This window comes from Sinocyclocheilus grahami, unplaced genomic scaffold (assembly GCF_001515645.1).
Source record: "Sinocyclocheilus grahami isolate Dianchi unplaced genomic scaffold, SAMN03320097.WGS_v1.1 scaffold876.1, whole genome shotgun sequence".
In the NCBI taxonomy this organism is placed as follows: domain Eukaryota; kingdom Metazoa; phylum Chordata; class Actinopteri; order Cypriniformes; family Cyprinidae; genus Sinocyclocheilus; species Sinocyclocheilus grahami.
The window spans coordinates 910951-938238 of NW_015506055.1; the positions used below are offsets into that span (position 1 = coordinate 910951).

General features: G+C 37.6%; 1 protein-coding gene and 1 long non-coding RNA gene across 2 annotated transcripts in view; one reads left to right on the plus strand and one right to left on the minus strand.

The window, feature by feature from the left end:
* The window catches only part of LOC107563494 (uncharacterized), a 12638-nt gene extending 2116 nt beyond the window's left edge, over positions 1-10522 (plus strand). Inside the window, exon 3 of the long non-coding RNA XR_001606106.1 lies at positions 10511-10522. This is a non-coding gene — a long non-coding RNA (uncharacterized lncRNA). The remainder of the gene's footprint in view (positions 1-10510) is intronic.
* LOC107563492 (galanin receptor type 1-like) overlaps positions 1-22802 on the minus strand; it is a 48309-nt gene extending 25507 nt beyond the window's left edge. The window contains exons 1-2 of the mRNA XM_016248385.1: positions 21903-22802; positions 13977-14042 (exon numbers count right to left, since the gene is read on the minus strand). Of these exons, the coding sequence (XP_016103871.1) occupies positions 13977-14042; positions 21903-22559 (723 nt within the window). The 5' untranslated portion in view covers positions 22560-22802. The remainder of the gene's footprint in view (positions 1-13976; positions 14043-21902) is intronic.
* Between the last annotated feature and the right edge of the window lie 4486 nt (positions 22803-27288).

The following is a 27288-nucleotide window of genomic DNA, read 5'->3' on the forward strand; positions in this document are numbered from 1 at the left end:
GTGGAAGCTGTCCTCAGTAAAATGCGCAAGTTGGGGTTATAATGCTCAGGAACAGAGTTAAAAAATAAATTGCAACCACTATTTCCTGACATCAGTCGCTTTCGGAAGCACAAACAAAGAAAAAACAGCGTTTCAGGCGGTCGCACACCGGACGAGAAGCGCAGCGTCGCGTCGCACCACGTCTTTAAAATTCGAATACATTATTTTCTATTAGTGAAGGCACACCGGTGGTGCCGTTCGGCGTCTGTCCGCGGCGCCCAGCTACGTCGTGTTGTACTTGTAAAAATTGTTCTAGACATGCCGAAAATTTGACGCTACAGCACGGCAGCTCTTCGTCGTTTTCTCTGATGCACTAACTCTGCAGCAGCACTTCTTCTTCATCGTCTCGTCTGATGCACTCACTCAACCAAGCGTTCTAACCACAACCTCGCCCCTCCCCACCCCCCAACCATTCGAATTTCTGTAGGCGGGAATTATTTTTAATGATCTTCTAATGAGCCGCTTTGTGATATCACAAAGCCCGGAAACCAACGCTGTAGTCCAAACGAGCCGTTCGTTGTAGTTCTTGAAAAGGGATTTTTAAAAAACGAAATATCTCCCTTTGGAGTGGACTTTGAGATTTGTAAATTTCTAGATCTTTTTTATGCGCAAACATACACACTACACACTGACTAAAATAAAAAAAGTGAAAAAGCGTAATAGGACCCCTTTAAAATATAGTCACAAAAATGGACAAGCACAGCTGGCATAATCAAATAAGTATTTTATAAACGTATACATGTCTTTACGGTTCACAGTACAGTGGAAAATGGAAAAAGAATGGGAACTTTGGATTCAATAACTGGACGTGCTTTCTTCGGAAAATGACACCCACCAACAATTTTCTGTAATCAGACCTGGACAACAGTCAGAGAGAATTTTGCACCATCTTGCAAAACAAACTACACTCTCTGAAAAAAAGGTACAAAAGCTGTCACTGGGGTGGTACCTTTTCAAAAGGCACACCTTTGTACCTAAAGAGTCCATATTGGTACCTTAAAGATACATATAAGTACCTAAAGTGTACATATTAGTACATAAAAAGTCCAAAAGTGTCCCTTTTGAAAAGGTACCGCCCCAGTGACAGCTTTTGTACCGTTTTTCTGAGAGTGTAGTTTCAGTTCAGCAATATTCTTGGGGCATCTGGTGTAAATCACTCTCTCAAGTCATGCCAAGGCATCTCAATAAGACTTGAAATCAGGACAGGGCCACTCTAGAAGGTGTATTCATTTATTTATTTTTTGCCTGTTGTTGGCATTTACTGCTGCTTTAGGATATTGTTTTGTTAATCACATTTAAACTTCTGTTTACCAGAGCTTTAACTGGTAAACAGATGGCTGCACATCCTCCTGAAAAATGTCCTAAACCTAGGAATTCATTTTCCCGCTAATGATACAGCAAGCAGTCCAGACAATGAGGCACAAAGTGTTGTGTATGTGTGTGTGTGTGTGTGTATAAGTGTTTTTTTCTAAACAACTCACCTGGTTTCATCTATCAACTGGATATTTTTCAAGTAGTACTGTGAAACAACCAGGCATGATTTTGCAAACTTCAGATGTGTAAAAAGGTTTTTTTTTTTTGGAAAACTGTACCTCCCTCTGTGGTGTCCCATAAACACCATTTAAACTCCAGAACTCACTGAGTATTCTATGCTGTGGTCTTGAATTCAAACTGTAGGACACACACTCATAGGGAGACTAGCAACTAGCAGGGTAGGTGATTTGGTTCAAAATACATTTTTGTTATGCTGGTTGAAAGTCTCTTCACATCCCGATAGCAGTCACTAAGTTAAGTGGTCTAAATGTATTTATACTGTCTGCGGAAGGTGTAGGACCATAACATTTTCATAAAATCATATTCCTCGGTCCGAGGATTTCGATAGGCTGTCCTACCTGCCTGTCAACATTTGTATTTGCATACCTCGGCGCACACTGTTCACACAGACATGATTCATTGCATTCAACCCTCCACCAATGCCATCTCTCATCGTGTCACTTGTTAGCTTCTGGTCTGCCTGTGCGCATCCATGTGTTTAGGAGGAGGCGTGGCTTTGCAGAGTGATTACGCAGGGAGGGAGGGATCTTGCTTTCAAAGCTAACTTGCTAATGCTTGCCTTTCCGAAATTGTCTAATTACCACTCTACCATATTACCATCCAAATTTCTTACTTCTGTCTTTATTTAAAGGGGACCTATAATGCAAAAATCACTTTTACAAGGCTTGCTGTAGCTGCTGGAGATATACAATGTCAGCACCAAAGAGGCACTGTAAGTTATAATGACAATATTATAAGGTTAAAAACACATCTCTTCCATCTTTATTTTACCCTCTAACTCTAGCACTCTCTATTCTAATTCTATTCTTTAAAAAAAACTTGTCATTTTAGACTTGCACTCTATTCATTTGCTGCTTGTTTTCTTAAAAAAACTAAACAAAACAAAAACCTAACACTTGCTTTCTAATCTTTTTGTATTCCATCTGTTTTCTTTTCATTTATTATACAATTAACAAAAGCAAAAAAGACCTCTAACACTAGCTTGCTCTATTCTGTTTTCTTTTTATTTATTATATTATTTAAAAAACCCTTGCTATGTGTACTGCGTTAAGCTAACTGAGACTTGTTATAGCACTTGTATATCATTGCTCTTTTGTTGATTTTGATTGCTTCCATTGTCCTCATTTGTAAGTCGCTTTGGATAAAAACGTCCGCTAAATGACTAAATGTAAATGTAAGTGTTGTGTTTTGGGATGCACCAATGAATATAGGAGTCATATTTTGTTCCAAATTGCCTTTCTGAAATAGCTTCTTGGCACTCTGTAAGGCTAATGTTGCTAAAGCTACCATCATCTCTGCCGGTTTTCACTGATGCTGCCTTCACGTGCTACCAGAACAATTGTAAATAGGAAGGTGGTAGTTCAAAATTGCATATGAAAGCAATGTGAAGTCGACCGCTTGAATTTGTTGACCTCATAATCACTAGTTCAAGTTCAAGTTCAAGTACAAAATACTTTATTGTCATTCTAGCCTTTCAACAAGTGTCCAGCAGAATGAAATTGCATTTCTCCGAGCCCAATGCTCAATGTGCATAATAGTGCATACATAATAATAATAATAAAAAAACATTATATATATATCACAACAACAAATACCATGATATACATTACTATACATCTTAAGGTAGTGCAAAAATGGATGTATTGCACATGATTACACTATGAGTGCATAATCAATACTGCTCTAAAGTGTCAGAACAGAAGAAACCACATATGTGATTCAACTAATCTACATATATAACAGCAGTCCATCAGGTAGCAGCATAGGGAAGAATAACATAAATGAATCAATCAGTCCATACCTATGTATTCAACAGTCCATCAACCAGTATATCTGTATATGTCAATGTGAATTGAGCAGTCTAATAGCTTGTGGAAAGAAGCTATTTCTGAATCTGGCAGTCTTGTATCGCATACTTTGATAGCGTTTGCCAGAAGGCAGAAGGGTGAACAGTCCATTGGCAGGATGGGTGGAGTCACTGATTATTTTGGAGGCTCTACTAAGGCAGCGTGTCAGATGTAATTCCTGTATAGATGGAAGAGAGGTCCTGATTATTTTCTCTGCTGTCCTTACCACTCTCTGGATAGACTTCTTGTCTGCAGCTGTACAGCTACTAAACCAGACTGAGAGGCTGCTGGTCAGAATACTCTCTATTGTGCCTCTGTAAAAGGTTGTAAGGACAGGAGGGGGAAGGTTTACTCTCCTCATCTGCCTTAGGAAGTGCAAACGCTGCTGAGCCCTCTTTACCAAGGAAATGGTATTAGTGGTCCATGACATGTCTGCAGTGATATGCGCCCCCAGAAACTTGGTGCTTCTGACTGACTCCACAGTACTGCCATTAATTGTAAGTGGATTATGAACTGTCTGTTTCCTCCTGAAGTCAACAGTAATCTCTTTTGTCTTGCTGACATTTAGTGACAGATTGTTGTTGTGACACCAGATGACAAGCTGGTTAACTTCCTCTCTATAGGCTGATTCGTCCTCGTTGCTAATGAGGCCCACCACTGTTGTGTCATCTGTGAATTTAATGATATGATTCGAGTCATAACTGGCACAGCAGTAATGAGTCATCAAGGTAAACAACAGTGGTATGCGTGGGCTCAAAACACAGCCCTGAGGGACCCCAGTATTCAGGATGATGGTTCTGTAGGTTTTGTTCCCAACTCGTACTGTCTGGGCTGGGTCTATCAGTTAGAAAGTCCAATATCCAACTGCACAGTGAGGTGTTAATGCCTAGTGGGCCAAGTTTTTTCACCAAGTGCTGGGGGACAACTGTATTAAAGGCGCAGCTAAAATCAATGAAAAGCATCCGCACATAACTGTTCTTGCTCTCCAGATGTTCCAGGCTCAAATGAAGTGCTACTGCTATGGCATCATCGGTGGAACGATTAGGTCGATATGCAAACTGAAATGGGTCGAATGCTGCAGGGAGTCTGGATATGATGTGACTTTTGACCAGTCTTTCAAAGCACTTCATTGCGATGGGAGTGAGGGCTATCGGGCGATAGTCGTTGAGTGTTGATACTGGTGACTTCTTTGGCAGTGGTCTGATGGTAGTAGACATTAAACATGAAGGTACAATGGCTTGGCTTAGGGAAGTGGTATAGATGTCCACAAGTGGGACTTATAAAGTTTGTGATAGCACGCAAAAGCACCATGAGACCAGCTATGTCGTTATTTTTATCACGCCATGCTCCCCATCTGTGTAATTCATAAACGAGCAATTATTATGCACTGTACAATCAGATGACTGACTTTTAAACCAAGTAGGTTTTCTGCAAATACAACAGGCTTGTACTAATAGTGGAAAGTTTATTTGTATGCTGGAGCATGAGCTCTTGAAGCTCCGCCCTCTTCTCAAAAGGGGTCCGGGAGCACCAGCTAATTTGCATTTCTGTGGGGTATTTTGAGCTAAACCTTCACATGCACACTCTGGGGACATCAGATACTTATTTTACAGCTTGTTAAAAGGGTCATAATAGGTCCCCTTTAAAGACAGAAACAAGTAAACACTTCAACTGAAACCTCTATCAGCCTACTTTTAAAATATCTGATGTGACAGAATATCGTGATGGTAATGGAAAGGTTTAAACAACAATGCATAGTATGTGCTTTAAAATGTGGTATATAGTACAAGAAGCAAGCAGAAATCTCAGGTATGAGCAGAGGAGAGTCAAGACAGTGAAACTACTGCAAACAATAGGCCAGCCCGAGGCAATCTGTGCTATAGTCTCATATATTTCTACTAGGACTGAATCCTATACTGCTTTTCATGTTGAGCTACTGCCTCCATCTAGATCGAGCTAGAGAAAGAGAACAGTCCGGTACAGAAACATAGACAATCAAAGTTTTTCAAGATGAAAAAGTGCTGTCAAGTAACTGTACTGAGTTCGCAGAACTGTAGGAGCAGTTCAAAACACCCTCAGGTCAAAGGTTCAGCTGAGACAGACAGATGTATGGCAGGAGAGGGTGGTGCCACAGCTGGCTTAAAGGAGCTAAAGTCTATATGACTGTCAATTTCTCACATAAAGAATTCCTGGTAAACTCCTACTCAACATTTCACTTGGATATAATAGAGAAGCAATAAGCAAGAAAAGTTGTCACAATTTCCATTTCATGCTGACTTTCGTATAGAACTCAACTGATGCATGGTCACAGGTATACTCATCCAATCAGATTTTAAAGCCAGAATTGCTTTAAAGCCAGAATATAGAAGTTAACAGAATGAATAGATGCTTCTGTTTTGTGACATTCATTATGGAGAGAGAACCCAGTTGCCAAACAATTTGTCCTTTACTTTGAAATAAGATTTAATTCTCTTTGCTGTTTTTGGAATAGATATCCACATAATATTCCACATAATAATTTAGCTAAGAGTATTTGACATTTTTGTCTACCTTGTACATATTTTAACATCTAAGACTTTTTGTACCAGAATTACACTGTTAAGACTTTTTATTGTATTTTTGCGGTAAATTACTGGCAGCACTATTGCCAGTAAGTTACTGTAACTACCCCTTTACAGTAGCTTATCCAATTTCATTTTACAGTATGATGGCCTTACTGCAATTTCATTTTACATCAAAATACCCTTACCGCAACTTAATTTTACAGTACTATATCCTTACCGTAACTTAGTTTTACAGTATAATACTATCAAAGTAATTTTACTGTAATTTATTTTATAAAATCTTTTGAATATTTTACATGAATGCCATTGAATTGAATAAATTCCAAATAAAAGACTTGAGTCCACGTACAACAGTATATGTTTTTATTCACTGTCACTATTACTTTTTTATTTATTGTGCTTTATTCTAGAACATTGCAAAAAAAAGTAGAGAACTGAATTTATAACAAACCAAAGCAGAGACCATGACAATAGTGCAACAAAAAGAAAAATGGCAACAAGCATCCCAGTTGGTCTTGGCTGCATGGCCTCCATGACAGCTGATCTGAAACAAAACAGAGGGGAAATGTGTGAGAAATGGTCATGAGTTTATCTCATCTATATTTGTTCATGGACAGACAAGGTAACAACTTGTGCAACAGCAGTTATTCCTAGTATAGTACTGTTTAAACAGTATTGCTTTTTTGCACATCCTTGTCAGGGAACTCCATTAATTGCCTGAATGTACAATCACATTAAAGGTACACTGAATAACTTTATGGTCCTTCAAACCTACACTTTTTTTTGTGGCTGTTTTAAAGTATCTTTTATTTGTGACAGCTCTTGATCCAAGGAATATCAGTGTGTATCAGCTACTGTAACAACATTTGTATTGTTTGTAAATATTAGAGCAAAACAGGCTTTTGAGTCAATCTAGAAGTACTCTTGAAGAATAGGACTATAACCGAAATGAATACTAAATCAAGGTACATTAATGGCTGTCATCAAATTCTCAGAAATATTTCCAAATGAATCAATCCAATTAAACCATATGGAAACTGGAATCAGAATAAGAGAATAAGAATAATTGTGAATCAAACTGAACTGAATCAAGATCAGAACTGAATTAAGAGCTTGTGAATCAAATGGAATTATGAAATCTCTATCAATCCCCAGCCCAACATCTGAGTGATCATTTATATAAAAACAAAATAAAATAAAAAAAACCCTACAAAGCCAAAGGTGCCGTGATTCTAGGTGGCCCCTAATAGAGTCTTTGGGGTGTAGTTGGCTCTTGCTGACACACAAGAAAAAGGGAGGAAAAGAGGAAACATCACTGAATATTGCATATCACAGGTGTGGGATGTTTTATCATGTATGTATGTATGTATGTATATACTGTATATATATATATATATATATATATGGCAGTAAAAAAGTCGAAAAACGTTGTTCGTGTAAATACTAGATTGGGTTATACTTAGATAGTTATACTTAGATAGTCAGTCAGTTAGGACAATTGAATGAGTTTCATGAAAGCAGCAGTTTTTGAGGAAAACGAACAGTTCCATCAAACTGTCCAAGTAATAGCCTATAATTAGATTATATATTTACTTTCTTCATATTTTTAAATTTCATAGATATTGGTAATGGTTTACGTTTTAAAAGTAAGTAAAAAAGTACTCACCACAGGAAAACTCGCAGCGGACATCTGGCGATTCACTCAGAAGGGACGTCCGTTATGCGCGCACCGGACACAAGCCTCAGTTTATATAACCTCTGGCAGGTTGTTGCGCGGGCTTTGCACGCGAATAAAATGTAAATTTTGTGGGATGTAAGCAAAGTTTATATATTTTATTTTTTAATCATTAAAAAAAAAAATATATTTCACCACACTTGTGCTTACCCAGACATTCAATTTAGAATGCAGATTCATGTTTTTCATCCGCAGAACAATTTACGGTAGCACTACTGCTTTTGAGCAAACAGTAAAGTACAGCAAATTCCCATATACAGTAAATTACTGTAAATGGCATAAAATTACCCACAATGCAGTGCATATTACAGTAGTTAACTGTAAAACATATATATGGTAATTTACTGGGCTTTTTTTGCGATAAGAAACTGTAAAATTACAGCAAAGTCTAACAGTGTAGGTGGGCAATGACTGCACTCTATGTCTTACACAATTTTGGTGAGCTAAATCAAAATGATTTTCACTGACAATTCAAGTTAATGCTAGCCATTATGTTGCATGTCAGTAGGACAGTGCGGATAATGATTCAATTCTACTTACATTCTCCATAATTTAACAAAGGCTACATTTAATTAGTCCTGACAAGCACCATCTTTTATGAGACAGCATCATGGACTTATTCCTGACCGTGAAGAAGGACAGAGTTAGTGTGCAACAATGTAAGAAACATGTCTTCGCGTTTTGCTTGCACAATTTCACCTACCCACAACATTTCTACTGATGTGGCACATAGCACTCCTAAAAGAGTGTACCCATGACATCAATAATGAAATGTCAATCAAGTGTATATTGTACTGTATGTACACCCTCACATCTAAGATGAAACTGTCAACTTCCAAACAACCCTCTTTTGAGAAGATTACCCTTATCAAAATGCAGCAACGGCCCCTGATGTTTGCTGGTCCTCTGAAATTGGGATTGAGAAAAGAACCCCTGCTGAGCCCTCAGTGTGCTTTTGCTGTCAGATGTGACCGGCACCAAGGTGAATGTGAAGAGCTCTTATGTTCCTGTTCTATTAGAGAGCTCTAACATATTCTCCACAACTCATATTGGAATAAGCCAGCTGCCCACTTACCCCCTCGAAACAGCTCAACTGTGGCAGGGGATGTCGCACCTACTGACTGCTTTTGCTGAAATTTTGCCTCTATGCAACTGTGGTTTGAGGGCTCACACTTAACCTAGTGTGCCACTTATCAACTGTTCCACATTTTTTCAGTGATTAACACAATCAATCGACAAGCAAAGCAACATGATGCATGTGATGCACTGTGTGTCAGTGGGTGAACTTTATCAGCACCACCAGCTCTGCTCCCTACTGATTTAACAGCCCTATCAGTTCCCTTCTCAAACTCTGGGAACAACCAGTAGTTTGGGGTTTGTCAATGACACTTGGTGACACAGGATCTCATGGGCTCAGGAGTGACCAATGAGCTTCTCACCACCAATTTACCCTGGAGAACCACAGGCAACAAATCATTTCCAACAAATCATTTCTAACACATTTCGGTTCTCTCTCGTCTGTTTTTCCTCTGCAGATGCAAAAGCACATACATTAGCAAAACGGAGACTGTTGCCCATGGTGACCATTTACATTCACAAGGTCACAGACACGGTCACGCACCAACCCTTGCTTTTCAAATTATTATTTAAATTAGGTGATACTAAATCCATGGATAATCTCCAGCTTTAACCAAGGTGGTTTTCTAGACATGCTCAGCTATTCTTGCTTTCTATATGTAATGTGACCTTGAACAGTTGAAAAGCTTGTAGTTACCGGCAGCACTTGAATATAGCCTTTCTCAGTTATTTACAGTGTTAAATGTACACAACCACACTCTAAAACATGCTGGGTTAAATACAACCCAGTGCTGGGTAAAATAGGGACGAACCCAGCAATTGGGTTGTTTTGACCCAGCAGTTGGGTTACTACCCAGAAGGTTGTGTTAAACATTTAACCCAACCGCTGGGTCAAAACAGCCCAATTTCTGGGTTTGTCCCTATTTTACCCAGCACTGGGTTGAATTTAACCCAGCATTTTTTAGAGTGCACAGTTTCTATGAAATGAATTTCAGAATTTCTGAGCGATGGAAATATATTATAATTGACCCTTCTCTAAGTGCCACTCACCCTCCAAGACATCCCATAGGAAAGAACAGGAGATTTCTTTGAACAGTATGATTTTCAGAAAAAATATACCCATAAAGATTGAAATTTACATTTACATTTAGACATTTAGCAGACGCTTTTATCCAAAGTGACTTACAAATGAGGACAATGGAAGCAATCAAAATCAACAAAAGAGCAAGGATATACAAGTGCTATAACAAGTCTCAGTTAGCTTAATGCAGTACACATAGCAAGGTTTTTTTTTAAATTCTACACTCTAAAAAATGCTGGGTTAAATACAACCCAACGCTGGGTAAAATAGGGACAAACCCAGCAATTGGGTTGTTTTGACCAAGCGGTTGGGTTACTACCCAGAAGGTTGGGTTAAACATTTAACCCAACCACTGGGTCAAAACAACCCAATTGCTGGATTTGTCCCTATTTTACCCAGCACTGGGTTGTATTTAACCCAGCATTTTTAAGAGTGTATAATAAATAAAAAGGAAACAGATAGAATAGAAAAAGAATAGAGCAAGCTAGTGTTAGAGGCCTTTTTTGCTTTTGTTAATTCTATAATAAATAAAAAGAAAACAAATAGAATACAAAAATATTAGAAAAGCTAGTGGTTTTTTGTAAGAAAACAAGCAGTTAGTAAATGAATAGAGTTTTTTTTAAAGAATAGAATTAGAATATATATTGCTAGAGTTAGAGGGTCAAATAATGATGTAAGAGATGTGTTTTTAGCCGATCCTTGAAGATGGCTAAGGACTCAGCTGCTCGGACTGAGTTGGGCAATTCATTCCACCAGGAGGGAACATTTAATTTAAAAGTCCGTGAAAGTTATTTTGTGCCTCTTTGGGATGGCACAATAAAGCAACATTCACTTGCAGAACGCAAATATTTATAAATATAAATATAAATATTTACTAGATATTTTTTTATGTATGCTGGAATAAACTGTGACATTAGAACAAATTTTTTATCTGTTACTTTCTTTAAATAATTAAATTATGCAGTAACATTGACTTGACTTGAATCAATGTCAATAAAATAAGACCTTACATTACCTTGCAGCAAATTGGGTCATGACACAGTTTACCTCATCGCATGAACTTCTTAAGATTTATTTAAAGATTTGGAAAAGGAACAAAATACTACCCAGTAACATCTTTGTTAAGGAGCGAATGGTCAATTCTGATGATAAGAAGCAGATGGAGACTGGGAAGAAAGAGACAAAGAATAGGCATGGTAACCAACGGAGATCATTGAAACATTACTGCATCTGGTCATCTAATCTGGCTGTTTAGTGTAGCACAGTGACAGCCCTGATCCTCAATTAGGGCTACAGATAACTATAACAATGAAGCACTCAAGTAACTCTGGGTAATGGGATTATGGTTTGCTTTCTTGGTGGTAATCTCTGTCCACTACTGTGGGAGGGGGCCTGTAAATTGAAACAGCAGACCTCTTTATTGAGTTATTAAAGCTGTTTTGTTCATAAACATCTTGTATCAAGACACATATTTGCTTGAATTTACACTTCCACTCATTGCAATATATTCAGATTCTTATGATCTGGATTGGTACAAAAAAGCATCAGCTAAGAAGGCTAATAAAAAAATCTATTTTGACACACTGCACCTGGTGTTTATAATGTATTTAGCTACTTGTGATGTTGAATTAAATAGTTCAAAGTGCATGTGGTTATGACAAAACAATGCCATGCACTCTAGAAATGTCTAATATAACATCTAGCAAAGTTATACACTCAAAATCTAAATTGATGAAAAATTGTTCAAAAATTGTTCTATTGACTCAATTAATTTAAGTTGTTAAAACAAGACTAGGGCTGTTCGATTCTGAAATTTTTGGAATTGAGTCCGATTCCGATTCCTGGTTCTGGAATCGATGGCATTCGATTCTAAGAATCGATTCCTCACCATGGTTTTCGATTCTTTTTCGATCCTTGTTTTTTAGATTGAAGGAACCTAATCTCACCATGACTGCAGGATATAAAGGTCGCAGAAAGTAGCCTTCTCATAATATAAAGCTTTTTTTGTAACAATGACAATATATTTCTATAGCTCTGATTGATTTTTTAATTTTGTCTGCATTGCCCATTAAATTAGTCGTAGCCCACAGCTCAGCAGGGACATGTGTTTATCGCATGAATGGAACAAGACATGAAGTGTCTAAAATAAATGTGCACAGTTAAGCTGAATGATGAAGTTTACTTTAACTGTATACTTTGCACAAAATTAACAAACTGTACACTGAAACAAAATAACCAGAACATTAACAACAACACTGATATAAGAGCTCGTGGTTTATCTGTCAATCTGATGCGCTCTTGCCACTGATCTGTGCTCTCGGTGTATTCTTTCAGAAATATCATTGGCCGATAGAAATATAAAAAAAATAGCATTTTATTTAAGATGGAAATAAGATCAAGACCGTCGATCACGTCATGATCTATTCTGTCATGTAGGGCTCAAAACTGTGGAAAACGTAAGCCAGTTCCACCATAAAATAACCTCAGAATAATTAAAACTCATTAAAACTATTTATCCGAAAGAACCTTTTTGTGGAAACGAATCAGACTTCTAATCACTTTTAGCGAGCATGAGCTGAATTAATGGCTGCTTCTCAAACGGAAGGCTGCATCCTCAAACTCAGATGAGCATACTGACTCGTTTTCTTTCAGTTTATTTTCGTGAATTTAAGTGTGTGCAGCCTCGTGGTTAGTGCGTCGACATATAGCGCAACTGCGCTCACAGCGACCCAAGTTCGAATCCCGCTTCAAGGTTCTTTGCTGATCCTGCTCCCCTCTCTCCACCCCAATACTTTCCTGTCATCTCTCCACTGTCCTCTCAAAATAAAAAGTCCATAAATATAGCTTTAAAAAAATGTGTGCAGCCTTCCATTTGAAAGGCACAATAAGCTTTGTTGAACTGAAAAGGGCTCTGATTCCACATTTGTATGGAATAGATTCCAACCTTTGGAATCGACTCTCGATTCCCAAGGCCTCTGAATCTATTCTTTTTGGAATATATTCTTCTTTTTTTCTTTTTTCCCCAGCCCTAACTAGAAGAAGTCTATTCAAACAAATTATTGTGTGGTTGAAATCAAACTGAATGCAATAGCATGTTTGCATGCAATATATAAAACTTTATTTTACTAAATGTAATGTATGGAACAAACAAGAGGTGACTTTTCACTGCACTGGCATTAGCCAAACTATTGCTGTCTGCCCAAAACCTCAGCACAACTCTTCTGCTCAATGGTAATCACACACAAATGCCAACATAACAGACACTCTAATAAATCTAAAGTATAACTTCACATTGCACACTAACAAGTATCCATTTTTACTCAAATAATACATAAAAGTACATTTTAACATGTATTATTCTAATGCAGTTACATGCAGAGCATGTTGGTAACTAGGAATCTGCTGTCCAGTTTAAATTGTTAGTATAAATTGAACAAGCAACAAAAATCATTTTTGAGTGCAGACTCCTGTAAGAATAGTTTTTGATGTATATTCAAAATATATTGTTATACGTTCAAAATTGCAGTGTAAGAAAAAAAGAAACAATGTCAGCATTTAGTTTGAATTTTGTGATTTCGGCTAGAACCTCAACCATGTTTTCTGTGCTTTCCAGAGTAGATATGTGCGATGCCACATGGTTTGGTATTTTGTTATGCAATAAAATCCAAACATTTTAAAGTGTGGCTAAAGTTTCCAAATTCATCTACACTGATCTGCTTACATGGCATTTCAATGACCATTTTAAGAGTGACAGATTTTGAATTACCATCAGTTAAAATGATTAAAGTTAAACATAGTGAATGGCTAAATACACTTCAACTTATATCAACCATGAAGATTTATGAGGTTTGTTATGCTCCACTAGCTTTCATACCCATGTATGGATTTTCAGAACAAATACCAAACTAATACTGAAAGCGGCAACAAAATTACTGCAGTAATATCACTCCAGCATACCATCATATCTGGTAAAATCATACAAAATCTAGTTTTACAGAAAATAATCTAAATAAATGATGCCAAAACCAGGAAAACAACACATCCACCAAAAAAACAAAACAAAACAAAAAAACTCTTACCTTTCGCTTTGACCGTTCAGACTTCTTGGACATATTTTTCATTTTTTTATGAAGATGGTACAATACCTGCAATTCAAAGAAAATGTCACATTAATGCCTAAAAGTGTATGCCATTACTCATCCACCATTAATGATGAAAAAGCAGTGAGTGATGGCAGACTTTGTGTGGCTAGTGTTCTGGAGAGAAATGACAATGATAAACTATAGGATATTAAAGAATTTCAGGAAGTCATTCCAGCACTGCAGGGACACATTTATCATCATGGTCCTGTCCAACATTTACGCAAAATAAATACATTGATACACAGAGTAAACACTCTAACTCACATTAAACATAATAAAAGTAGTCCATGTTTTGTGGCAGTCACCTAAAATTGATAAATAAAAGCCACTTGTAAAGTAAATGTTCAAAAACAGCATAAAATCTGTTGAAAGGTACAGCTTTGATGCATGGTTGACTACCCAAAGTAAAACAAATCTCTTATCTAAAAAAAAAAAGTATATTGCAGTCATAAACTACAATTTGTTACTTGCTACTCTGTTGCAAAGGAACATTCTTATATATAAAAAAAGAAAATCTGATTGAACAGTTCAATAGAACAATAGTTTGAAATGAATCATAAAAATTTCTGGTCCAAAAGACATAGACTGTAAATTTATCAGCATAACAGTTAATTTGATTAACATATAGGAACATAAAGGACTTTGTGTTGAAGTAAATGAATCAGAAAAAACAAATGTAATTTCTACATTAAATAATTTAGTTCAGGCAAGAATAAAAAAAGAGTTTTGTCAGCCAGAAATCCTCATCTAAGGCCTACCACATTATATTTATAGATAGTTAAGTCACACTTAAAAACACATGAATGTCACTGCATTAGATAACAAAAAATGATTTAGACACGTATCAAGTGTAGCAGAACATGTGCAGTAGTTCCTCACAATAACTGCAGAGTAGATATGTGCGATGCCACATGGTTTGGTATTTTGTTATGCAATAAAATCCAAACATTTTAAAGTGTGGCTGACAAAGATTGTTTAAGTAAATATCAAAGTCATGATTCCATTGTTCCCATCATGCACTTGGGTAAGAATAATTAATAAGGTAAAATTATTTGCTGTTTTCGAGATGTATTTACACTGTTTTATGGTTGCTTTTGTTGTTAGGTTAAGGCAGTGGTTCTCAAACTTTTTACAGCGGCATACCTCCTGGGGCATTTAACATTCTTCTGCGTTCCCCCTCTCTTCCACTTAGACCAGTCACACCTTTTCTATTAAAGGACATTATTTGCCCCCTTAAACTGATTTACAGGTGCATTTTTTTTACCTTTATAGAGGCAAAGATTTTCTATCTTTATTAATTGTATGTTACGTTTTATGTCATATTCTTAACATTTCATTAAGTGTATTATTAATATAATAAATAAAGCAATAAATGATGACAAATCGAAGTGATACTTGTAATTTTAAAAATAAAACCGTCAATAGTTGTCGGCAAGTTGTCACCATTCATTCATTCATTCATTAATTCATTCAGTAACGAAGCAAACTGCTGTAGTTATGAATGGGTTATTAATCACTGACTCTCCAAATCGATCAAAGCCGCAGATTCCTTCACTAATGAAACACTGTATGATGCTTGGAGACGCACACCAGATGATACGGATTTCGTTGGAACTATTATTATGTCGTTGCAAAATAACAAACATGACAATATTCTGTTTAAAATGTAGGCTACATTTAAAATGTTAAATGTTCACGTAATATGACCTTTTTTGTTGAACTGCTGTAAAAATTGAACTGCTTGTGTGGATGCAGTCAGTTTTGACCACAAAAGATGAGGAAAGCTGATTGGATATCATGTAGTTGACCGTTTACGGCACTCTCCCATTTTCCTGTTTTTACATTAGAAGCAGCCAAGCGGCATTTTGCTTGTCAGAAATACATGTTCGGTTTTAATGTTAATTTAAGTTGGGGTAGAAATAAATGAATGCCAAAACTCAAAATGTTGTTCACGTACCCCCTCCCGTCACCTCAAGTACCCCAGTTTGAGAACCACTAGGTTAAGTAACTTGCTGTTTTGTGACATCTGGAGTTAATTTTTTACTCAAAATGACCCATTCATACTCAAACACTATTCACTGATTGTCACTGTTATTGTGTATTATGTGCCAAGTATTCAGGTCTCTGTGTTCATTCAGTTAATAACTATATTGAGTAACCATATTACCTTAAAAAGAATAATGAGCTGACTACTTGCTTACATACGTGATTGTAAGTAAACCACATGCTTTATTGCCATTTTTTTTAGTGCTATGTTGTTTGAGTAAAGTTAACAAACCGTGACTGAGTGAAATGTATTGCAGGGTAAATTTAAAATAATTAAGTAGAAATTACTCATCAAACTTTAACTGGACACGTTAAATTTACTTATTTCCTTTGCTAATTTTACATAACTTAGTTAAGTAGATTTGACTTAATTCCATACTTAAATTTTACTTTAAAAACATGCGTGCAAAAACTTGCAAAAAAAAAAAATTTGAAGTAAATTTGACTTTTTGTTGTTTTTTCAGTGTAGCATATAGGTGGACTCAAAGATAACACATAGATTGAAAAACACAAAACTTTCATTTTGATTTCAAAGTGTATTAGTCAAATTAAACTATGATCTCCTTCATTTTGGCTAAAAATCTAAACCTCAAAGTAGGGTAGCCTGAGTACAGTAAAGACATTTTCTGCTTTTTTCATCACTACACAAAAACTAGATGCCGAAATTAAGTGATTTTGCACATGATATTTCTTTTGCTTATGTACTAAAATAGTACATAAGCATATATACATAAACTAATAATAGCCATAAGTAGTTTATATTTTCCACAATTAGCTCATAAACATAAGGTGCATTTTTGTCTCAACTGTACCCATAGGGTGAAATTACAGTTTGCAATTTTTTTTCTTTTTAATTCAGATTTATTTATTCGCTTTATTTAATTTAGATTCAGTTAAACAAAATAGGAACAAAATATTTAACACTAGAAAATATATGGCAAACGGTACAAATGTAAACATAACAGTAAAAATAACAATGTAAATTGTCATGGAAAACAACAAAAATAAAGTCCACTCACTGATAGGGTTGGGTACCGGAACCCGGTGCCTTAACCGGTATGTACTAGAACCGAATCAGAACGCAGATTTCGGTAATGTTTATGTTGTAGTACCCATGTCATTATACACATTTGTGTCCTCATAAACCATATATACCAGCACACACACACACACACACATACAGGTATTTCTAACATTATAGGGACATTCCATAAGCGTAGTGGTTTTTATACTGTACTGACAGAATATTTTATTCCTCTACATACCTGTATATTCTATAAACCTACTCCTAAACCTATACCCATTACTCAAAACTTTCTGTATTTTTACATTTTTAATAATTCTGTATGATTTATAAGCTTGTTTCCTCATAGGGACCTAACTAAATTTGCCCATAAGGTTAGAATTGACTGGTATTATACTTGTGGGGACATTTGGTCCCCATAACGTAGGTAATACCAGTACACACACACAGCCTCTGAATATGCATCTTATTTTCTGATGAAACTGTTACTGCATTCATAGGATATAAAAGGTGTGTCAACTGTACCCACTTTACCACCTTGTATATTTCACAAAATACTATGTTATCCTTTTAACATTCATGTTAGAAAATATGTCCATTAATAATAGACAGTTGAAATATCACAAATATATTTTTTTAAAACATAATTTGCGTAGCATGTGTGTAAATGTGACTTTTAACCTATTAGCATAACACTGTACAGCTAAACAGCATGTGTCGCAATAGGACACCTGTCTGGGTACAGTTGATACACTGCGTCTCAACCGTACCCCACTGACATACTTGCATGTTTCTCTATGAATGAATGAATGAATGAATGAATGATGCATTTATATAGCGCTTTATTGTGTATTGCTCATGTAGGGGGCTCTATCCTCAACCACCACCAGTGTGCAGCATCCACCTGGATGATGCGACGGCACCCACAGGACAACAGCGCCTGTGCACTCACCACACACCAGCTACAGGTGGAGAGGAGAGAGCCAATCAAGTCATAGAGCCAATCAAGTGGATGGGGATTATGATTATGCAAAGACCTTGCATGGCACAATATCATAAAATATGTCTATTTTTAGAGCACAGAGTAACGTTTGCAATGATATACGTGAAGTTTAACAGTCATAAAAGGATAATAAGCTATTCATTGTAAAAGGGATATGGTGAAATAAAAATCTTACCTTGGAAATTTTTGTTTTGCCAATATCTTTGGAGTGGAAAGACGCACACCTTTCGAATTTTTCATGATCAAAGGGAATGCTAATACAATGCAAAATGTCACGGCTCGGGGTTTCTTTGCACGCAAGTTATTTAAAGTGTTTCAACTGTACACATGTCCCAAATGTACTCAGTCTACCCCTACTGGACACAGTCCAAGCGTGGCAATAACAATTGTTTATCGTAATTCCACAATTACAGTAGGCCTATCTCAAACTGAGATGAACCGATATGATTTGAGATGAACGAGGTCACTGCACATGCAAATGAAAATACTGTTTGCTAGAAGGAGCACACCTTGATGCATCTGGAAAAGATATACTCTCAATTGGTCAGTGACGTCTGCGTGAGCTTTAGGCTACTGTTTAGGCAACTTTACCCAAATCTCTGAATCCAGACAGGAGGAAGTAAGCACACACCGAACTCTCTGTATGGGCGCATGGCCACCTGTTGCATCCTTGACGTGCTAGGCAAAATAAAACACGAATGGTCCCTAAAAGTTTGTGTGCTGCATTACCGCGGGAAGTAGGGGTGCTGAGAGTGCTGCAGCACCCCCTGTCGTGTAGCTCGAGAAAATTTTATTGATTTTATTCATTCTTATATTCTTTAAAATTCATTGAAAAAAGTAGCCTAAGCCTACGACATTATAAGCAAGAGTTAAGTTGAATCAAATTGACTCTGAAAGTCATTTCAACTTATTAAACTGACTTAAAAAATTATTTGTTGCCATGGCTTTTTTTGATATTATTACATGTGACATCTGTGCCGTACCCATATTAAGATTAACGACCATTTCTACAACCATTGCAAAGAGACAGCAGAGAAAGAGCGACAGCGTCTTCAGCAGCAAGCAATCCCGCATTCTCAGAACTGTATAGCGATTATTTTGGTGTTTAATGCTAGACCTTTCTTATTCTTGTAACAAAATTAATGCTTAAGGTTGTAACACAAATTAAAAAAAGTTTTGGGGATTTTCCCCTTAATTCAAATGAATGCTTAGTTTTTGGCTCATTAGGCTATTATTAAGGGAAAAAAGGCTATACAATAAAATAATTTTTTTTTTAAATACACTGAACAAAATTATAAACGCAACACTTTTGCTTTTGCCCCCATTTTTCATGAGCTGAACTCAAAGATCTAAGACTTTTTCTATGTACACAAAAGGCCTATTTCTCTCAAATATTGTTCACAAATCTGTCTAAATCTGTGTTAGTGAGCACTTCTCCGTTGTCGAGATAATCCATCCACCTCACAGGTGTAGCATATCATGATGCTGATTAGACAGCATGATTATTGCACAGCTGTGCCTTAGGCTGGCCACAATAAAAGGCCACTCTAAAATGTGCAGTTTTATCACACAGCACAATGCCACAGATGTCGCAAGTTTTGAGGGAGCGTGCAATTGGCATGCTGACTGCAGGAATATCCACAAGAGCTGTTGCCCGTGAATTGAATGTTCATTTCTCTACCATAAGCCGTCTCCAAAGGCGTTTCAGAGAATTTGGCAGTACATCCAACCGGCCTCACAACCGCAGACCACATGTAACCACACCAGCCCAGGACCTCAACATCCAGCATCTTCACCTCCAAGATCATCTGAGACCAGCCACCCGGACAGCTGCTGCAACAATGAGTAATACATCATTATACACCGTAAAGGGTCTACTTTTATTTGTGTGTACTCACAACAAAACGTTGTGTTTTTGTAAAATAAAGAAAACAAACAGGATGCGCTTTCTGCCGTCTTGTCATGAACAGGAGCAGAGCCGGCCGGCCCAAGGCATAAGCGAACTAAGCGGCTGCTTAGGGCCCCGTGGCCACCAAGAGGCCCCCAAGAGTACATGAAATGGCTTGATTATTTTTCGGAGTATCTATTTACACTAAGTGCAAATAGCCCACTTTGTTGGCAGAGGATATTTAGATTAACTCCGACCACCAATGTGTGAATCAGCTGGTGAACACTACAAAAGACAGCCAACAGTCTTCAGCTCCTGTGGTGCAGATGGTAAAACGTGTGACTTGCTCATTTTGATGCGATCGACCCGGGTTCGAATCCGCCTTTTGGCGAACTTTTTTCTCCCTTTTCAAATTTCAAATCACATCAGAAAAGCATCTATTTTCAATGAAAATTAAGGAAATAATCAAAAAGTTACAAATTAAGTATCGGGTAGGTGTAGGGAGGGCTTTATTGCCTCAGTAAGGTGGCATCCATTTAATAATCTGAATTAAAATGATAATTTACACTCAATATGTTATTACTGCATACTGTTTTATAATGTATTATAATACTGTGGTGCAGATAACTGCCACTATTTGCAATAAGTAGTATAAATAGTTTTTGTCTTCTGTGTAAAAATAACTTTCCTGGGTATATATTTTTTGTAATAAAACAATTCTGTTTCATAAACTTGGTACTAATAACAGCTTAACATTATTTACCTTTGCCTACCTTTGGGGTCTTTGCTAGTATATTCCAATATCATTATGCCTCAATTAGTTAGTTATGGATTAAGAGTTGTTGTTTTTTTATGTACAGATGGCTTGCTGCTGTGTATAATAATTTATGTTGTTAAAATAACATTCTTTTCTGTAAATGCATTGTCTGCTGGTTTATTTAGCTACTTTTCAGTACACCACATTATATACCACTTAGTACTGTAAGACTGAATGTTAAAGTGCAAATTAACACCTGACCACTCTTGTGGGTTTGCTACTGTTATAATTATAAATCATAGAAGGGTAAAAACATTGGTGTGATGTAAGCAACACAGCTACAACAAATAAAACTGATAATGGGTGAGTTAGATTTATAGTGTGTCAGTCGTATTGGCGACACAGAGGGGCCCCCAAATAAAATTCTGCTTAGGGCCCCATAAAGGCTTGGGCCGGTCCTGAACAGGAGCGCTTCACAAAAATGAAACGAAACTCAGCAAATATTTGCCTCACATACATGATAAATATATCTATTGAAAGCTTCAAATTACTTTAAAACTAAATAATTCAAATCAAAAACAAAAATTCTTTCATTATATAATCCGTAAAGATGCATTTCTCTCTAAAGGCGCGTCCAGTGAAGAGATGGAGTCTCGTCAACTTCATCTTTGAGACACTGACTCAGAAAACACTGGTTTATTAATAAATAATTCAAATATCTCTTTACTATTTCCCCCGACACATTCATGGTAATTATACTTTTTAGCTACTTTTTAAAAAAAAATATCTGGTCGGGGCAGCCCTAGTTTTAATCCACTGCCTACTTGCGTTGTAACCCAAATAAATAAATTATTTCCCCTTGTTTTCCGGTTTTATTTCCCAAATCCCCCCCCACCACAGTTTTGCCCATGGTGGAATATTAAACTCATTATAATAATCACGTGGACACGAGCTAGAGGAAGGAAGGAGTAAACAAACACGCGCCAATTAGCTTTCATTTTAAAAAACATTTAATAATTTCTTAAACGCTCATAAAAACCTTCTCATTCCCACACTTTAATCGATAGATCAGTTGGTTCAAAATGAATGTAGAAGTGCTCCCTCGATAGTTCTTCAAGAAACTTGTCTTATTGTCGATTCCTTACCTTGGCATAACAGCATGTGATCAAAACCAACGGTAACAGATACCCAGTCACGAGAATAGTCACTTTATAAGTGTGCTTGGCCACCCGTTCGGTCCATATCTCCCAGCAGAACGTGCTATTGGGAGCATTGGGGTGATCCGTAAAAATTTGGTGCTGCGCAGCCGGGACTGCAAAGATGAAGGAAAGCATCCAAATGACACAGACGATAATGAGCGCATTCCTCCGGCTGCGAATGCACGGGGACTTTTTGGAGAGCACCACGGCAATGTACCTGTCCACCGACATGGCCACAAGCGTGAAAATGCTCACCAGCATGCTGACCGTGACAAAATAATGCACAAATTTACACAGAAAAGCCCCGAAGATCCACTCGGGAAGAGAGTAGATGGTGGCCTGAAACGGGACGCAAAACAGGAGGAAAGATAAATCTGCTATACTGAGATTTAGGATGAAAATGTTAGTGGTGCTTCTTGAGCGCCTCGACTTTATTTTCCCAATGACAACCATCACTAGAGTGTTTCCAATGATTCCCACGAAAAATATACATCCAAATATGACGGGCACGATAACAACCTCCGGACCGAAACTGTCGGTCGTGTGGTTCGTGTCCATATGCTCCTCTGTCCAAATGTCCGTTTCATTTCGGGATAACCCCATGTTTAGCCTACAAGGATTCAATAAGTCCGGTCGAAACAAAAAAGCACAAGTCCGTTTAGAAGCACAGAACAATCATCCCCCAGTTAGATTTCTCATTTTCTCAAGTTAGCGCGCACTGACAAATCTTTGGCTCATTTGTGGAGAACTCCTGAAGGCTGGGAAATGCACCGGCTGGGTGTGAAGCACTAGTCAGAACGCACATCATACTACACTGACGCGTACTCTTTCTCGGCAAGGAGACGCTGGGACACTGACACACGCTCAGTGCGTAAAGTTTCCGCCCGGAAGCGCTTAAAACGACCCTGCGTCGTGATTTGGCCATGGTCGATTCAGTGTTATAATAGTAGAGCTTCTCTGCAGTTTAATTAACCCAATAACTATTTTTTACTTGTCATAAAGATAACTATGTCGTTGGGTCAAAGAGCACTGACATGTTTGTGTTTGTCATTATGAACTTGGCTTCATAGAAATATGCCTGAGGACCTTTACACTTGTTCTCACATTATCTTAAGGTGTCACGAATCACGATACAGATAACCTCAGTCCCTCGCTTGTTTGTAGGTTGCATTTGATCAGCTAGGCTACCACTGCTGAAATACACAACTCACAATAAAAACGCATTTTATTAGAAGTACATACTTTTCATGTATTACTTTTTGGTAATCTCATTGCCCAGTTCTTTATAAGAACCTTCTAACACAAGCAGAATTCCACCCACACAAATAACCTTAATAAAATGACGCAAGACTGTCCAATGAACTCAATAAAAGAAAAATATCCCTAAACAGTTTCCTGGATTTTATAGCAGCTGTTACTGTGATATGTTCTTGTTCTTGTTCAGCTTTATTGTCCTTCTATTAAAATACAACGAGATTACAGTGCAACTCCCTCTAGTGCAATTTAAAAAACACATAGTACAACATTAAAAGCACAATAGAACATTACATAATAAGTTATTGAAAGTAAAAAAGTATATAAAATATAAAAATAGCAGCATGACCATAAATAATTCATTAATTGTTGGATTATTTAGTGTTCTTATGGCCCATGAGAAGAAACTGTCCCTGCCTATAGGGCAGCTGATCAGATAGGGGGTGGGCTGGGTGGGAGGAGTCTGACATGATGGACTCGGCTTTGAGGAGAGCTGGAGATCTCCTCTAGGGAGGGCAGAGGGCAACCGATGATCTTTTGCGCTGAGTAATGACCCTCTGTAATGATTTCTTCTTGTCTCCATCCAAACTCCCAGCATACCACGCCGTGATGGAATAAGTGAACACACTCTGAATAGTGGACTGATAGAAGGACACCAGCAACCTTTGTTCCAACCCACTTTTCCTGAGTACTCTCAGAAAGTGGAGGCGCTGCTGGGCCTGCTTTATCAGTGCTGTGATGTAGGTGGTTCAGGAAAGAGTCTCTGAAATATGTACTCCAAGGAACTTAAATGATGTCACTCTCTCTACACAATCTCCATTTATGTAGAGGAAGGGGGGGACGGTGATCCCACCTATTTCTCCTAAAGTCAATGATGACCTCCTTGGTTTTTGTGGTGTTTAGCTGAAGATGATTTGCTGTGCACCAATCTGTTAAATGCCGCACCTCTTCTCTATATGCCGTCTCATCCCCTCCTGAAATAACTTTATAATTTTATTTGTGGGATTTTATTTGTATGTTTGCTATTTTTAAAATATGTTCCTGGGTACAGTTCTTATTGTTATGCAAAATGCTAGTTAACCTGAGATTTAAAAGCAACACATTACCGGGAAGAGGTTGTAGGTACAGTGATATCAGGGGTTCCCAGTCAGTCTCACATGGAATTTTGACACCACAAAGTCTATTTCATAATTAATTTTTATTCTGGCCAAGAATTGTCTACATTAACAGTAAAGCTGTAGACACTACAGGATTTGAGGCTTCTCAATTAATTTGGACCCCCACCACAACACAGCAAACCTTTCCAGTTTGTGTTCTTTGAGTTCAGCCAAGAGGTCAAGCTGTGACATTTAGTTGCTTTAAATGTCCTTTCGCTATGTGAAATTGCAGGTTGAACCATGGTACATTGCCAAAAAATCTTCACATGCACTTTTGCTTTCAGTCGACCAAGTTCGTATGTGTACCTATTAATCAAATGTTCACAGCTTACAACTTATAAAAATGACTGATCAACAATAGTGGCCTGCTATGGATGGTATTTTTCCAAATTGAATTAAATGTCCATAAGCAGTGATGTTTATTAGTAATATCAAGAGATGGTGTTTCTTGTAATACTTTGTATTTTGTTCTCCAAAAGTTACAGAGCTGAGAATGACTTCACCTGTAATTCCATCAGGACCTGAAGACATATAATTTTGAGACATTTAATAGATTCCATTACTTACACAGTGATGATGAGCTCATCAGTGCATTTCATTTCTGCAGCATCAGTGGTGTTCAAGTCATCTAATGAATCTAGCTTCCTCACAGCAACTGAAAGTACAGTATATGATGAAAAAATTACAGCAAAAGTAAAAAAGGCCACCAACATCAAACTTGGAGGTACCAAACTTTCTGGAATTCAATATAAGTTAAGAAGAATTTTGATTGCCATTTATCTCGTTCATTCAGTCGTTCAGCTTTAGTTCTGTAAATATCATCAAGCTGGTTCAAATAGAGTGACATTTTCAATCTTAGACAGACTGTCAGGGGGCCTTGGGTAACTATAGCAATTTTCCAATTACCACTGTCCTCAGCCTTTCTAAGCTTGGTAGTCATAACTGCTCAAATAGTTTACAATATTATATTTAAATCCCATTATATTAGAGTTTCATTCACCTGTGAATGAGAGTTTATTGTTAGCTTCACTTTATCATGAGCTTTTAAGTTTCCAGTAGGATGGTGTGAAATCCTAATTATTATGTAATCTGGCTTGCGGTTAGTTAGAACAGAGTGAAGAATGCTGACATATTCTGAGCAGCAACAGGTTCAGTATTGAGCCAAAAGTCTATGTGAGAACGAAGACGTCTTTGTTACACAAGGCAAATGTTCTAGAAAATGTAATCCTCTAAAGCCATTCCTCAGCATACTGACACACCTACTGAACGCTCACGAGAAAACATCACCCCATTCACATATCTACGTATCTAAATGAATTAATTATGGACATTATTCCTGATGAAAAAAACAAACAAACAAAACAGCTGAAAAAAGGATACTCCTGACACCAATTGAAGACCTGAGGTCAAAAGACTGAATGCAGAAAACCTTTCATTTTATGCAAAACCTTTAAGGTTAGGTGAAGGTAACAGACTTTTGTCTAAAGACACATGCATAGATGAATCTATGAATAGATGCCTCCTCACAATTTTTAAAAGCAAAATAGCAATGCATATTAAACTTACATAAGTTCAATATAATAGACAATCACTTCAAAAAAGATGTGGGAGGATCATTCAAAGTCGAAAAAAAATATCCTCAATGAATGCTGGTGCTCTGACATAATATAGTAAGTACTCATTCCTGCATCTGTCACACTTTTAACTGTGATTTTGAGCATCAACTCCAAAACGTACAAAAGCATTAGATATACAAAGTAAAAGAAAAGCTGCCAACAAAAATCCAGCATACATGAATACATGAGCATAATGCATTAATTGACACCTTCAACACTATGTAAAAAGCACAGCAGGCTGCACCATACGAAGCTGTTGAGAGAATGTGGAAGAGAGTGTGCAGAACTGTAATCTGTGCACGGGTGATGCATTGTGACTGTAAAAATGTATATTTTAATTGTTAATCAGGTCCTACAATAAATAAAAATTAACCCCCCCCACACACACACTACTTTACTTCATCTTGGCTCTCTTTGTTTGCAGGTCCGGTATAGTGGGAAAGCCAAGAGTAAATAGAGATTAGTATAGTCTTTAACTTCTTGATCTTAATGAATAGCAGCCAGTTTAGTAACAACACATTTGACTTCAGTAGACTCTAAGAAATACAGACATATCAGGGCAGATAAATATCCACTCAGTGCATTCTTAAGGAAACTTGCAGAGGTTTTGGCAGCAAAACAAGTCCATAGTTCCCTTTCGATACTTCACTCGTACTGCGTCTTGCTTAAGATGCATATGGGAAAAAAACTTTTTTCTCCTGAACTGAAGCCTTTTTTCATTCAGCCTTCGCTTTTTTCAGCGGAGCTGCACGAGCCTATGGCGACGAAGCCCGCCAAAGCCAGTCAAAGCCCGCCAGAATGGGCGGGGCATCTGGCTATATAAGCGGGCGCTCGCCACAGGATTCTCAGATTTCTTCTCCTTCAGCGACGACTCTACGCTCATTGCTGATCCTGAAAGCCTGCTTGCTGTTGACACGCCTTCGCAGCTGGAATCGGGATCTCTCAGCACAGCTGACCTGCTTCTCCGCCACTACAGCGACGCAGCAGTTCCGGTCCGTTTTCCCTGCCGCCATCCGGCGATTCTAAAAGAGCTTATTTCTAGCAGGTAAGCCCTAAAAGAGCACATTTTAGCGATGTTGCTGCAAATGTCGCTCTGCGAGTGTGGCTCGTGCAGGGAAACTTGCACGATGCAGAAGAGCAATGAGTATGTCATCTGTGTCATGAGTATGACCCCACGCAGAGACTGCTCTCTCATTGAGACGGAATGCTCACTTGAGCATGAGTCTCACTCTTCTCCACTTGTGGACCGCCTTCACTGGAGGCAGCCCCGCTCTCCCGTTCCTCCTCTCTCAGCGAGCCTCGGAG